The sequence below is a fragment of the Cajanus cajan genome, chromosome 10 (genome assembly GCF_000230855.2).
Source record: "Cajanus cajan strain Asha chromosome 10, NIPB_CcT2T_4, whole genome shotgun sequence".
NCBI classification, from domain to species: Eukaryota; Viridiplantae; Streptophyta; class Magnoliopsida; order Fabales; family Fabaceae; genus Cajanus; species Cajanus cajan.
The window spans coordinates 15,938,311-15,954,265 of NC_138526.1; the positions used below are offsets into that span (position 1 = coordinate 15,938,311).

The window sequence follows — 15,955 nt, forward strand, 5'->3', positions numbered from 1 at the left end:
TTTGTCTAATTGTCTATTGCCACCGTAGTTACCCACTGCAACTCGAACTTGAAGCCGAGTCTGAGTCAAGGGGATACAAATCTTCAGCAATTTCACCATCAAGCAAGAGCTTAAAAAACGCTATGGCTTTGCTCTTCCCTTTGGCGCTACCGTGTTCCTGCACGTAGGCGATGCCATCCAAAGCACCAACTTTGTCCCTAACCTCCCCAACAACTTTCTCGCTCCCACACCTCACCAAATTCAAAAGCGCCGCAACCGCATTCTCCTTCGTCCTCAAACTACAACTCCCACTCTCCGAACCCAACATCATGGCCAACACGGAAACCCCCGAAACCTTCGCAAACGCCTCCTCGCTCTCTTTGCACCCCGCAACCTGCGCGATCACCGCAGTAGCGTCCTCAATTATGCCAATCCTCCTCTTCCCGTCCTTCCCCTTCGCCACCAGGCCGAAGAGGAACGGAACAACGCCCAGCCGGATCAGCGTGACCCGGCTCGGCGGGTAAAGTGCTGCGCCGAATGACGCTTTGAGGGCGTCCTTCACGGACCTCGTCGGAGAATCAGGGTGACTGATTATGCCGACGAGGGCGTGGAGGATGTCGGGGTTTGAGCTGACGATCGGGCGGAATTCGGCAACGACAGCTAGGAGGCTGTGGAGGGTGGCGGCGGCGGCCTGGACGGAGGAGGCGGCGGAGGAGGTGGCGTGGCGGGAGAGGAGGTGGGCAAGGGCGGGGAGGAGGGCGGGAGAGGAGAGGAGAGGGCGGCGGTCCGAGATGGAGAGGTTGAGGAGGGTGGCGGCGGCGTGGTCTTGGATGGGGTGGGAGGCGGAGTAGAGGGCTGCGGCGAGGAGGGGGACAGCACCGGCGGCGGCGATGAGGGGGCGGGCTGCGGAGTCTTCGTTGGAGGTGCGGTGGAGGTGGCGGAGGGCGGCGAGGCGGGTTTGGTCGGAGGGGGAAGTGAGGGCGGAGACGAGGGTGCGGATGGTTAAACGCTTGGTGTCCATGGATTGGATGGGGTTCCGATGTTGTTTTGTGTTAAACTTTAATCTAATCCATTTGGGGAGTGAGGAACTGAAAGATAGTATTAGTTCGGATTGAGCTTGAATTTGCCGAGGTTGTTTTCATGTGTTTGATGGTTGATGGGTTTTAATAAGAGTGGAAGTTAGGTTGCGTAGTTGTTGGGTGTAGTAAGTAGTGTGGTGGGAGAAAGGGAAAAGGGGGAAGAAAACTGCAGTGGATCATAGTGCAGACATGACATTTGACAAGTGGTTTGATGGAATATTGCGGATTGACTTTGTTCAAAGCTTCGGGTGTTTGATTCAGTCAAAGTCACAAGATTTGATTCTCTACTTGTTTATTGAAGTTGGATGTCAGGTGTTTCCTATCATATGCCACGGAAAAGAATATCATACATATTGGTTGCGACTCGACTAATAATAATATAATTTTTTAATCTACTAATAATAATTTTTAAATTACACCAAATAACTTGGACTAAAGAATTAAAGAGAAAATTGAACTCATTTTTCTGGAATTTTTTTTAAATGACACATCTGTCTTTTATGATAAATACTAAATTGCTCACCTCTCTTATAATAACGTTGTTAGCTTATGTGAGAAGGAAAAAAAAATTGTTTATATTCTACTAATATGCGTCTATTATATATAGTGCGTTCTGTCTCTTAAACTCAAAACATTCATCTTTCTTCACTTCTTCTGAAAATAAAATTCTTAAACTGTTTTCTAAAAGTGTTCCTAGAAATTGGGGTTTGTTTCTATTTGCTTTAGTGATTCATTTTTTTTTTCTTTTATGGGTTTGTTACTGGGGAATAGGTCAAAAATGGAGAATTATGGGTATGATAAATCTGACCTAGGATGTGTGCGCATTTGTTAGTTCATTTTGAGAATGTAATTACGCCATTGTTCAATGTTGATCTTGATCGTTACTCGTATATTTGATTAGATTGATGATATTCATAAGTTGGCTATGGTTAGTGGGAGCAAGGATGGAGATTTGTTAATGGTTCATTAGGAAATGATAGAAAGAAAACGATTTTGTCAATGGTTGAGTCTATTACTTGTAGATTGATGGCTAGATTTCAGAAAAGATATGAAAAAGGGTGTGATTTTAAGAATATTATAACACCTAAGATTATAAATGTGCTTGACACTACAATGCAAGATCAAAGAATGTGTATAGTTACATATGCAAGTGATTGAGTTTTGAGTGAAAGATGGGTTTACCCTTTGTGGTGAACCTGAGGGTCAAAAAATGTGGTTATGGTTACTAAAAGCTATCTGGTTTACCATGCAAGCATACATGTTCATGCATTGTGTACCTGCTCAAGGGTACACTCGTAGTCTTCTTGGTAAGAAGGGCCGAACGGATACTTCAAACGGATTCTTCAGAGGGGGGAGGTATCTGCAAAAGGCACTCCGACGCTCAAGTCAGGACAAGCACAATATTCTAGGATAATTAATGAACAGTGACGTACCTCGTTACGTGTGACCTATTTATAATACCTGACATGGGCCTGAACGTGGTGGGCCTATTCTAATCTTTACCAAATTAGGTAATACGATGCTAATCAGCTAATCATGTCTTAATTAGGCACTTGTCCTTGTTAATTATGATTTGTACTATAACCCGTTTAACCTATCGGCACATTGCCGAGCCGACAGGCTAATGCTTGGGAGGTTGCATGTCTTCAACTGTTGACCGGGCCGGTAAACGTTTACTTGGTAATCTTATCGGATCGGCATTGGGCCGAGCTGATACGTAGGATGCGGGGATGCATCATGCTGTTTGCATCGGCCTTCAGCCGGGCCGATGCTAACGTCAGCCTTGGGTATGGTCCAGTTCGCATGGGTGTCTGACGGAACGGCACGTGTTGGTCAACGTGACCGATAGGGTCCTCCCGGTACACAAGCCCCCCTGCCTCGAGGAGTGAAGCGACGTAAAGGATAAATGTAAAGGGAAATAGGGTACTTTGGCTGCTGTTTTGGAGGGAAGGCCAAGGGTTACAATCGTTGGTGGGAAACGAAGGGTTGTAACCGTTGGGCACCGATGACGCATGCGAGGAGTTATGGCGGGAAACAATTGTAACCGTTGTGATAATACCAAAGGTTATAACCGTTAGGTATTAACGACGCATGAGAGGGGTTGCACACCGTGGACCGTTGGATCGAAATGATCCAACGGTGCATAGGACGGCGTCTCTTCAGATACTTACGACAAACGCCTATAAATAGGTGTATGGGGGGTGGTCCCCAAAGATACACACTTAACACTTACTCTGAGCCGAGATCGTCTGCATTTGAGCATTCCACAGCGATAGGTCAAGTTCAAAACTCAGGTACGTAATGGCTAATCTAGATGTTGATCATGTTGACTCCTCTGGGGACGAAGGGGAATCTAGGTTGAGAGCGACGCCAGACCGAGATGTTGCCTCGGCCTCGGCTTCAAATGGTGATCATACGAGATCCGTTTCTGGGTCTGAACGGTCGCGGAGTGGTGATTCTTCGTCGGCTGTGGCTTCAGATGATCATCCGAGTATGGGTGGCGGATCATCAAGGAGTTTTGCTCCCATATCGACCCTTGGATATTCGTGGGTGCACGGCGAGGTTGGTAGTGTGTATTCCCGATATACTGATAAGAAGTCTCTTGTTAACTTCGTATCGGCCACGAGATTCTTAAACTTTCCCGAAGATGAAGAGCCCTCCGCGATCTTCTTCCAGCCGTGCCGAGGTGATGGGGTGCCGAACCCGGATTTTGTATATTTGAGCCAAGGGTCGTCCAAATATCCATTCTTTTACGTGTACGATTATATGTTCCGGGATTTGAAGATATCCCTCCCTTTTGACAACTATTTTATGGGTATACTTCGGCTCTTGAACGTGGCGCCGAGTCAACTTCATCCAAACACTTGGGCGGCAATGCAAGGGTTTAGGCATCTGTGCTTGGCTCTCGGCCTTTCTCCTACCCCGCATCTATTCCTGCACTTCTATTCGTCTCGGCCTACCAAGAAGGCGAAGTGGTTGTCATTGATTCGGCACCATGATTGCCTGCTACAGCCGTTCACTACTTCCTACAAAAAATTTAAAGTGGGGTTTATGAAGGTGATGATTCGGCCAGAGACGGGCAATAAATATTTCTTTGATGCCGAAGGGAATTCACTTTTTCCCTTGTACTGGACTCGGAAGCCGAGAAAATATGACACGGTTTCTAAATCGCGTATGTCCCCGGGGGAGAATTTGAGTCTAAAATTTTTAGAGAAGCTGCCTCGGCCTCTACCATGTCGTCCTCTGGTTCGATTGTTTGAATCGGCCAACGTAGTCGAGGAGCTAATTGGTATAGTACTTTTCTTACTTGTTTACATTCTTGTGTTATCATTGATTTTGACTAATAATGTGCAGACATAATGGCGGACCACGGAGAGGACGACTTGGACATCCACACGATAATCCGCAAACAAGTGGCTGCGACCACTGGAATCAATACCCCGGCTACCGGGCAAGGGAATCCGCCAACTGTCCAAGGCGGTGGGTCGGGGCCAACGAAGCAAAGGAAACCAACTCGGCCCCATCCTGAAAAAAGAAGGCCTGACACAAGGGCCGAGGAGGAGGGCCGTCGGGCTAAGCAGCGCCGAGTGGTTAGTCCCCCTGTTCCAGAAGGCTTGGCTGCGCCAAGTTTTCTGGCCGGCAATGTCAATGCTCAGGATTTCCTGAGTCAAGACTTGACTTCCGAGGTAGGTCAAGGGATGCTGAGCCGTATGACTGCAGCTCAGAAGTGGAGCTTTTTCTGTGAGTTCCAAGTGCGCGCTGTGGCCATGGCACAAAGCATCGTCATGGAGCCGAACGGCGAGGCCGATGGACTGCGTCGGCAACTTGCTGAACAAGAAAAGTCTCTCCAAGAGACGCTAGCGGCGCTAACTGACGCTCAAACGACCAACAGCAAATATCAGGCCGAAATGGATCGCCGAGGCCGAACCGCCGACGACCTTGCTTTGAAGGTTCAGCGTCTCGAATTTGCCCTGAAGAGTGAGACCGAGAAGGTTGCAGCTCTGGGTAAGGAGTTAGATGCCGAGAAAGTGGCCTTCAGAGCTTACCAAGAGAAGGCACGTAACAAAGTCCTTACCCAGCATCAGGCGGGCTTTGCTCAGGCGGCTCAGCAAGCCAACTATTTCGGGGACTTTCCTCCTGACTTCCATTTGGATATGACCAAGGATTTTTTCCAAGGGAAGTTGGTGGACCTGGCCTCTATTCCAGCCGACCAACCAGCCGATGAAGAAGCCCCGGCTCGGCCAACTGAGCCAATTGGGGAGGAAACGGCGTATGAGGAGGGTGCGCCTGAAGACGGCCCAGTGCAGGGGGAGGCTGAGGTGCAATCTTGAAGTTTCTTCGTGTTTAGCGAGCCGACAGTGCTCTTTTAATTTTTTGCTTTTTGTATAGGTGGGCCGATAGTGCCCTTTGGTGTTTTTCCCGGCCGTTAGTGCCGTAATGAATTTGGATTTTTGATTATTGCTTATTTGTACAACTTGCTTTGCCCGCGTATTAAAATTTTGTAACAAGTTTGAACTTTAATGGCAGTGACGTCCTTGGCCGAGAGGCATCTCGGGAGGGAAGACATTTAATAAAAGTCATATCCTTGGCCAAGAGACATCTCGGGAGGGGAGACTTGTAATTTTAATAGAAGTCACATCATTGGTCGAGAGACATCTCGGGAGGGAAGACTTGTAAATTTAATAGAAGTCACATCCTTGGCCGAGAGATATCTCGGGAGGGAAGACTCGTAAATTTAAAAGAAGTCACATCCTTGGCCGAGAGACATCTCGGGAGGGAAGACTTGTAAATTTAATAGAAGTCACATCCTTGGCCGAGAGACATCTCGGGAGGGAAGACTTGTAAATTTAATAGAAGTCACATCCTTGGCCGAGAGACATCTCGGGAGGGAAGACTTGTAATTTTAGTAAAAGTCACATCCTTGGCCGAGAGACATCTCGGGAGGGAAGACAAATTTAATAGAAGTCACATCTGATGATTGCAAATTTGGTGTATATTCATTGAATTGATGCCTCGTTAAAAACCTTGCCGACCAAAAACCCCTTTTCACAATCTTATAAGGGGAAAAAAGATCGGTTCAAGGAAAAGAGTGCACCGTTTTACACATTATAAAGTAGATACAAGCTTGGTTTAACTATAATATGTCTTCAGATATGTGGAATTCCAAGTCCTCGGAATGACCTTGCCCGATAGTTCTTCCAACTTATACGCCCCATTGTTAAGTGCATGCCGTATGCGAAACGGTCCGTCCCAATTAGCTGAGAACTTGCCCTCGGAAGTATTGCGCCTGGCCGACCCGGTTGCTCTCCATACCAGATCGCCTTCCTGAAACGTTCTTGGCTTTAGATTAGAATTAAAGCGTCTACTCATGCGTTGCTTGCAGGCCTCGGCTACAATTTGTGCCCTTTCTCGCACTTCATCAAGGACATCGAGTTCGGCTCGGAGTGAATCATCGTTAGATTCTTCATGGAAGTGTTGTCGTCGAAACGAAGGTTCCCCGACTTCAACCGGAATCATTGCATCTGCGCCGTATGTTAGGCGAAAGGGTGTCTCCTTGGTTGTTGATTGTAGTGTACACCGGTATGCCCAAAGAACTTCCGGTAACTCTTCAGCCCATGCACCTTTAGCCGAACCAAGTTATTTCTTGAGCTCTATGAGGATAACTTTGTTCGCTGCTTCGGCCTGGCCGTTTGATTGGGGATGCTCGACTGATGTGAATCGGTGACGAATGCCGAGATTTTCAAGGAAGGTGTTGAACTTCTTGTCAGTAAATTGAAGGCCGTTGTCCGAGACGATGGCATAGGGAATGCCGAAGCGGGTAACCAGATTTTTCCAAACAAACTTCTGGACACTCGCTGCGGAAATGCAAGCGAGTGGTTCGACTTCTATCCATTTTGTAAAATAATCTACTGCAACCAGGAGAAACTTAACTTGCCCTTTTGCCATAGGGAATGGTCCAAGCACATCGATACCCCATAAAGCGAACGGTCATGGAGAGCTGATGCTATGCAATTCAGCAGCCGAGGCATGGATGAGATTCCCATGTCTTTGACATTGAACGCACTTTTTGACAAACTCGGCGTAGTCTCCCTTCAGAGTTGGCCAATAATAACCGGCTCGCAAGACTTTAGCCGCCAGGGTTCGCCCCCCCGAGTGAGATTCGCAAATGCCTTCGTGAATTTCCCGCATCACATAATCGGCTTGTAGGTTGTCAATGCACCTGAGCAGTGGGGTGGAGAATCCCCGCCGATAAAGCACTTCGGCTACCATGGAGTACCGCGCCGCTTGAGTTCGTAATTTCTTGGCTTCCATCGGATCGGTTGGTAATTCGTCTCAGACAATAAAATTTCGAATGGCGGTCATCCAGGTCGGCGCTTCAACTTCGGTTGACATGCACTCGGCCGTTACACTCGGGGAGGGAATCTCTAGGTGAATGGTTGTGCGCAACTATCCGGGCTTCCGGCTGCTGGTGAGCCGGGCTAACTGATCAGCTCGTTCATTGTTGCATCGTGGGACGTGCCGTACCTGAACCTCAATGAAATCGTCCCTGTGCTTTTGGAAGAGGTGGTAGTATTGCAACAAGTTGGGATCCTTGACCTGGAAGTTGTCATTGACCTGTTCGGTCACAATCTTCGAGTCAGTCCAACATATGACTTTTTTCACACCCATCTCGGTTGCCAACCGCATTCCCGCTAGCAAGGCTTCATACTCCGCTTGATTATTAGAGGCTCGGAAGCCGAAACGCAGAGATTGCTCTACAGTGATGCCCGAGGGACTAGCTAGAATTATACCTGCCCCACTTCCTTGAGCGTTAGAGGACCCATCAACATACATGGTCCACGACTCGTCTTTGAAACGGCCCGGAGGAGTGAGCTCGTTGATGAAGTCGGCTAAATGTTGTGACTTGATGGGGCCTTTCGGCTCAAAAGTTACGTCGAACTCTGAGAGCTCAACTGACCATGCCATCATCCGGCCAGCAATCTCAGGTTTCCTCAGGACTTTGGCAATTGGACAGTCGGTTCGGACAATTATCTTGTGGCTTTGGAAGTACTGCCTGAGCCGGCGGGTAGTGTAGATGAGCCCTAAGGCTACTTTTTCTATCAGCTGGTAGCGTCGTTAGGCATCCTGCAATGTACGACTGATGAAGTACACCAGCTGTTGTTCGTCTTGTTTTTCCTGAATTAAGATGGCACTGATTGATGTGTTAGAAACGGCTAAATACACAATCATGTCGAGGCCGGCGACTGGTTTGGAAAGGATTGGAGGTGCGCCCAGGTGTTCCTTGAACTGTTGGAACGATGCCTCACACTCTGGGGTCCATTTGAACCGTTCAACTTTCTTCAGTAAAAGAAGGATAGGTCTAGCTATCTCGGCCAGGCAAGGAAGAAACCGAGAGAGGGAGGTGAGTCGGCCTGCTAACTTTTGAACCTCTTTCAGAGTACTTGGACTTTTCATGTCTAGGATGGCCTGACACTTGTCAGGATTTGCCTCAATGCCTCGGCTGGACAGCATGAATCCTAAAAATTTACCGCCCGAGACTCCGAACACACACTTCTCGGGGTTGAGTCTCATTTGGTGATGCCGAAGCGCCTGAAACACCTCGGTTAAATCTTGTGCATGTGCCGACACTGTACTTGACTTCACCACCATGTCATCAACGTACACCTCCATGCTTTGGCCAATTTGATCATGAAAAATTTTATTCATTAATCGCTGATATGTGGCTCCGGCATTTTTTAAGCCGAACGACATTACTCGGTAGCAGTAGTTTGTCGTTTCAGTAATGAACGCTGTCTTCTCTTCGTCTTGAGGGTGCATACGGATCTGATTATATCCTGAGTATGCATCAAGGAAGGATAAAAATCTGTGGCCGGATGCCCCATCAACAAGTCGGTCAATGTTGGGCAATGGATATGCATCCTTAGGGCATGCCTTGTTCAAGTTGGTGTAGTCGGTGCACATGCGCCATTTCCCGTTCGGTTTCTTGACCATGACTACATTGGCCAACCATGTTGTGTAATGTACTTCTCGGATGAACCGAGCATCTAATAGCTTTCCCACCTCAGTTTCGATCGCCGCCTTCCTTTCCTCTCCGGCCTTCCGGCGCTGCTGAGCGATCGGTCTTGCCTGCTTGCTCACTGATAACTTGTGGCAAATAAAGTTGGGGTCAATGCCGGGCATATCAGACGGGTACCAGGCGAATAAGTCACTGTTTTCAAGGACCACTTGCTTAAGGGCCAGGCGCTCTTGTTCGGATAAATTGGTCCCAAGGTAGGTGACTTGAGTTCCGGACACCTCTACCTGGATGGGTTGCTTGTCTTCAATAGGCTCGACCCTCTCTTCTTGATCAATCCGGGGGTCGAGGTCTAAGGCCGACTGCTGTGATACCGAATGTACCCCTGTTGGTTTTGTTGCTTCGGGCTTCATTTCTGGTAATCGCAAACTAGCAAAGTAGCACTCTCGCGCGGTTTTTTGATCAGCGTGAACCGTGATTACTCGTCCTGAGTCGGCTGGGAACTTCATAGCCAGGTGCGGAGTGGAGACGATTGCACCGAGCCGATTTAAGGACGGCCGACCGAGCAAAATGTTATAAGACGTGTTGGCATGAACCACCACATATTTGACCGAAACGTCTCTGTATTCGGTCCCTTCAAACCCAAACCGGGTTGACAACTTGATATAACCCTTTGTTTTGACTCTTTCCCCTGAAAATCCTACCAAAGGTTCATCGTAGGGAATTAATTCGGCTTCTGGGATACCCAATTGCTTGAACGTGTTCCAATAAAGGATATCAGCGGAGCTCCCTTGATCTACCAATGTCTTGCGCACAATGCAGTTATGAATTTCAATGCTAATTACCATAGGATCATCCTGGTATGGGTCGATACCTTTGAAGTCGGCCTCGGTGAAAGTTATGGTGGGTAGGCGGCGACGAACAGTTTTGACGGCATGCACATGCCGAACGGCCAGTAAGTGTCTACGCTGCGCGGACGAAGACGAACCGCCGCCAGCGAAGCCGCCGGCAATGGTGTTGATGACCCAGCGAGGCTGCGTTGAAGGCTCTTCTCGCCTTTCTCTAGACCGACTGCGTTCTCGATATGAACGACTTTCTATTCTTTGTTCAGCCCGATCGTCCCATCGCGACCGGTGGGTGTTTCGGGATGAGTTCGAGCGGTCGAAGAAACCTTGCAAATGTCCCTGTTTGATCAGATCTTCTATCTTATCCTTCAAGGCCGCACATTCTTCTGTTGAATGCCCTCGATTGCGGTGATACCTACAAGACTTCGTTGTATCGGCCCTAGGAGGGGTCGAAGCTCGTTTCGGGACGGCCAGGACCTCCGAGGTCAACGCTTGCTCTAGCACTGCCGACGGACTGGTATTGAGCGGTGTGTATTGTGAATACCTTGGGCCACGAGGGGGCCTCTCGCGGGATGCTAATTCTTTCGGACGGCTCCGAAAATTGTTTTCAGTCGGCTTTTCCAGCTTAGCGGTTGTCTATGTTCTGGCTTGATTGCGAAACTCTGCTAATTCTTCCATTTGCATGTATTTATCGGCTCGTCGCCGCAAGTCATCCATATCGGTCGGCGGTTTTTTGCAGATGCTGTTGGCAAAGGGACCCGGTTTTAGAGCAGTGGTGAGATGATGTAGAGCCACAACAGGGTTTAGGTCTCGGATTTTGAGAGCCGCTTTGTTGAATCGGCTCATGAACGTCCGAAGAGACTCCTTTCTATCGTGACGAATTCTAACTAATGCCAACGAGGTCAACTGATGAGGGCGGCTGGTGGCGAACTGGATTGTGAACTAGGAGGCCAACGTGCCGAATGAGTCGACAGAATTGGCTGGGAGCCGAGCGAACCAACTCAGCGCTCGCCCCTTCAAGGATGTCGGAAAGATTCAGCATAGCGCGACATGATCGGTGGTGCTCAAGGTAACCTGTGTCAAAAACACATCCACGTGTTCATCTGGGTCGGTTGTACCATCGTATTTGTTAAGGGGCAGGGACTTCCAGTGGTCAAGAAGTGCCGATTGCATGATGTTCAGCGTAAATGGATGTCGGTGTGCCCCGGCCGGCATTGGCTGTGCCGGTCTTCCGATCGAAGCACGGATGCCTGGGGGTGCGACAGAGGTATGAGGAATAGAGGTGTGATGACCGTGCGAGTGGAACAATCCCTGAGTGTGGGTCGTCTCAGATGGTTTCCATGTGGGGTCTCGATATTGGTTTTTTAGAGCAACATTCTCTTCTTTCAATGCGGCCATCTCGGCGGCATCTCTCTCTCGCTGCTGTTTCATGGGGATCATTTCCTCTTTCATCTGGCGTACCATATCAGTCAAGTTTGTCTCCTCAACCGTCTCGACCCCGGACTCGTGCTCCTCTTCGGACTGTTGCCTTTCAAAATTAGTATTCCTTGTCTTTACCATGATTCTTTTACTCGTAAACTTTCGATGCTTCTACAATGCTTTCGGTTCGGCCCCACGGTGGGCGCCAAAATGTACCTGCTCAAGGGTACACTCGTAGTCTTCTTGGTAAGAAGGGCCGAACGGATACTTCAAACGGATTCTTCAGAGGGGGGAGGTATCTGCAAAAGGCACTCCGACGCTCAAGTCAGGACAAGCACGATATTCTAGGATAATTAATGAACAGTGATGTACCTCGTTACGTGTGACCTATTTATAATACCTGACATGGGCCTGAACGTGGTGGACCTATTCTAATCTTTACCAAATTAGGTAATACGATGCTAATCATCTAATCATGTCTTAATTAGGCACTTGTCCTTGTTAATTATGATTTGTACTATAACCCGTTTAACCTATCGGCACATTGCCGAGCCGACAGGCTAATGCTTGAGAGGTTGCATGTCTTCGACTGTTGATCGGGCCGATAAACGTTTACTTGGAAATCTTATCGGATCGGCATTAGGCCGAGCCGATACGTAGGATGCGGGGATGCATCATGCTGTTTGCATCGACCTTCAGCCGGGCCGATGCTAACGTCAGCCTTGGGTATGGTCCAGTTCGCATGGGTGTCTGACGGAACGGCACGTGTTGGTCAACGTGACCGATAGGGTCCTCCCGGTACACATTGCATACAAGACAGCTAATGTGGAGATGTTTTGTGATAGTGCTTACACTACTAGGACTTAATGTTTATGTTACACAAAGATCGTACATCCCATGTCTGAATTAGATTCCAATATTTGAGGTTGTTATGGGAAAATTGATCGTCGTATACTAAGGAGGCTACAAAGAAGGCAAAGAATCAATAGGAAGAGAGGCGTGACTAAAGGTCCAGTTGGTTCACGTGATGCAAGAAAATTAAGCACAATGAATTGAGGTAACTATAAGGAAATTGAACATAATATATTGGGATGTCAGAGAGATAAACTAAAAAATAGGTATGAATACAATTAAAATTATTTTTCTATTATTGTATAAATATTTATATACGTGTTATATTTGCAAAAAAAGATACAAGTGAGACAAGCAACTTCATGCCAAGTTACTTATGCCACAGAAGGAACTTCAAGCTAAGTGCTAATAAGTGATCAAGTTACTCAAGATAATACTCATTAACATTTTCAACAAGGCTTATAGATACAATCATTGTCTTTTTTTTTTTTTTTGTGAAGTAGGGAACGAGAGACACATTGTATTTTGTCCACTAGACAACAATTGAGTCACGTTTTCTGATGCAACCTCCAATGTGTAATATGCAATTAAGTCTTGCATTTTTATATGATGATAGTTTATGGTCTATTTGGATATGCTTATATATGATGATAGTTTATGGTCATCATTATGACCTTTAGTTTTAATTTTTATAGCTATCTTACATGATTGGGTTTTGTAACACCAGGTTTTTTTTTCTTAATTATGTATATTTGTGATATAAGTAATTAATAAATATATTTTATGTCGTTTGATTATTTTTAGTTTATGTGGGGTAGAAGTTAGAGTTTTGATAACTCTAAACTTAAGTTATAGAGGATATAGCTTAAGTGTGTGAAAGTTAGTCTAGGAGTGTTTATGCTCGTAATCATGCTACAATGGTGTTGGGCACCCAATTGGCCTCGTTGAGCTCTATTTGATGTTATTTTTATGTAAGTTTCTAGCTAGGCATGAACTCAATCACACTGGTACAAAGTTGTATAAAGGTTTTTAACCTCTTTGTGTCGTGTGCAATAAAGGCCTTGTCAGGTGTGATAAATTAAAAATTAGGTTTTGTTAAGATGTATGTTGTGGTGGGATACGATGATGAATGTTGTGGTGAATGTGATGAGGATGAGTTGTTAAGATGTGATGATGCATATTGTGAAAAGTACTATAATGAAATGAGATGGATAAGTCAAGTGTTGTAGGCTAACAAACGAGGAGTGAGTTATTTCATATTATGTTATTCTAATATGGTTATTGAATCCCTGCATTCATACATATGAAAGTGGTATATCACAAGTCAACTACTTATGTCCCGGGGGTGTTATGGTGGAGAAACCTCTAATGGTAATGAGAGGATACCATGGCTAGTTGTAATACTTTGACTAGACCCTGATAAACATCTCCTGGTTAAAGGTGGTTTAGAAGGGATCATTATAGATGGGTGGTACCTACACTATAGATGAGTGGTCTTGTTCCATGACTCTTAGGTTATTTTGTATAGATGATGATGAAGAGGAGATTGGTACCACATACATATAAAATTAGAAGCATGCATTGCGCGAGTTTTATTTTATAATTTAATTAAATTGTATGACTTGTTGACTTTAGATGATGAATGGATGTATGAGAATTATCATTGTAGATATATGAAAGGATGTTTACATGTAAATGAGATGTTATTGATGTTGTAAATGTGTGTGTCTATCCTTATGCTTTATATATGTTTTAGAGTGCTTTAAAATGTCATTCATGCATGCTATTTAGTCCTAGCATGTTCCATGTCATTTAAACTACTCATGTGTGACTTGTATCTTTGCACTTACTTCTAAATTTTGGCCAACCTTGATCATCATTCATCTGTGCACTTAAGTTGACAATGTTTTGCTTGATAATTTGAGGTTGAAATTTGATTTTATGCACCTATTTTACTGCTGGACCAAAATGCACAGTAAAGTCTAAAAGAAACTGAAGTTGTTGTCTCTTGAATCCATCACTAGTTGCTAAAAGGATTAATGTACTATTGATCCATTTGAGAATAAAATTCATATTTGTTCTCTTCTAAAAGTCTTAGTTCTCTCTCTTGAAGAAACTCTATCCGTGAGAACTTTTATCAAGGATTTCCTCCTTATGGTAAGTTCTTCCTCTCTTGTTCATCTTTTCTTTAGAAGTGGCATGCCTCCTCTCCTTCATCCTCCATCATTTGAGTTTTTTTTAAGCTTTGGAATCCATGGATGAAGATAGGGAGCACTATAAGCTAGCTGAAGAAATTCGACAATCTTCTTTAAGCTAGTTTCATCATATTTAGTATCAAAGCTTTAGTTCTTTTATGAAGTTTTTTTTTCTAAACTAATTTGTGTTGTCAAAGTTATTCTTAAATGTCTTGTAGTATATTTTCTACTTAGATCTAAAATTTTGCATTGTATTTTCTCTTGTGTATTTTAATTTGGTCAACAAGTTACAAATTTCATTTGGGCCTACAATTCACATTTGAATTTGATTTGGCAAGCCATGTGACCAGCCATGTGGGAGACACATATGTCTTGCCTATATCAAACTCAAATTCAACTTACATGACATGCAAATGAAGTTCTAACTCCCCTATATCTAGAAGCACATGGTACACATACCTAGAACCAGCCAAATTTGAATTTCAAATTCAAATTGGTGCCTAGCTGAACTAAGGTTAGGCTACCATGGTTCAAATTGAACCTTGGTTAACCTAGCTTACTTCATGAGCTTGCAAGGTCTATAGAAACTTAATTTTAACTTGTATGTATGAGATTCATTTTCTAAATTATCTTGATAATTCTCTCTTTAGTCTCTTATGAGAATTCATCTCCTTAAGCATTTTCATCAAGGAAACTCTCCTAATTGCAAGTTCATCCTTTCTTGCTTATCTCTTCTCTTGAAAAGTGACATTTCTACACTTTCTTCCTTCACCATTTGTGAGTTTTATTTGATGTTTGAAGTCCACAAAAGGAGCTTGATGAGCTTTAAAGTCCCTTGAAGAAATTAAGCTACCATTTTTCCAAAGAGTTTCCATCAAGGTTCATGAGAGGAAGATTTAAAGTCAGTGTGATGTTTCCCTTGAAGATTTTGACACTTTACTTGTATGGAGCCATTTTTAATGTTTTGAATGATCATAAGAGTCCGAAGAACTTGTTTGATCAAAATGAGCTTAACATGAGGTAGAGGAAGTGGATGAAACTTCTGAAAGATTATGACTTCTAGTTGATGTATCATCCTTGGAAGGCCAATATGGTTGCAAATGCACTTAGTAGGAAATCCATCCATATTTCTTCACTGATGGTCAAAAAGTTGGAGTTGATTGAAAATGTCACTACAAAAAATATGCAATTTAGCGACCACCAAAATCAATCGCTAAATTGCTAAAATTGGTAGCTATTTACCTTAGCGACCAAATTTATTCAGTCGCTAAAACCTTGGTCGCTAAGCTATTTAGTGACGGAAAAATTTTTGGTCGCTAATTCGGTCACAAAATAGTTGCAATAATTTTGGTCGTCGAAGTGTATGGGACCAAATTAGTGACCGAATAAATCGGTCGCTAAATATTTATTTTTTATTTTATTAAATTTTATAGACGTCACAAATTTGGTCGCTACGAACTACTCATATTTGGCCTCTTAAGGATTTTATTTCACAATACTTAACTTTTTAGCATGTTTTGTCTTTAATTACACAATTTTTGGAAACTTCCCAGAAGGTCACCCATCCATATA

The 15,955-nt window shown here is 44.9% G+C and overlaps 2 protein-coding genes across 2 annotated transcripts; both read right to left on the minus strand.

The window, feature by feature from the left end:
• Positions 1-28: 28 nt before the first annotated feature.
• Positions 29-1,000, minus strand: LOC109815884 (U-box domain-containing protein 18). Its single transcript, XM_020380701.1, has one exon. The coding sequence runs from the start codon at positions 998-1,000 to the stop codon at positions 29-31; it is 972 nt and encodes a 323-aa protein (XP_020236290.1).
• A 6,505-nt stretch (positions 1,001-7,505) lies between these two features.
• LOC145952335 (uncharacterized) lies at positions 7,506-8,024 on the minus strand. Its single transcript, XM_083064681.1, has one exon. It carries the CDS (start codon positions 8,022-8,024, stop codon positions 7,506-7,508), a length of 519 nt encoding a protein of 172 aa, XP_082920807.1.
• Between the last annotated feature and the right edge of the window lie 7,931 nt (positions 8,025-15,955).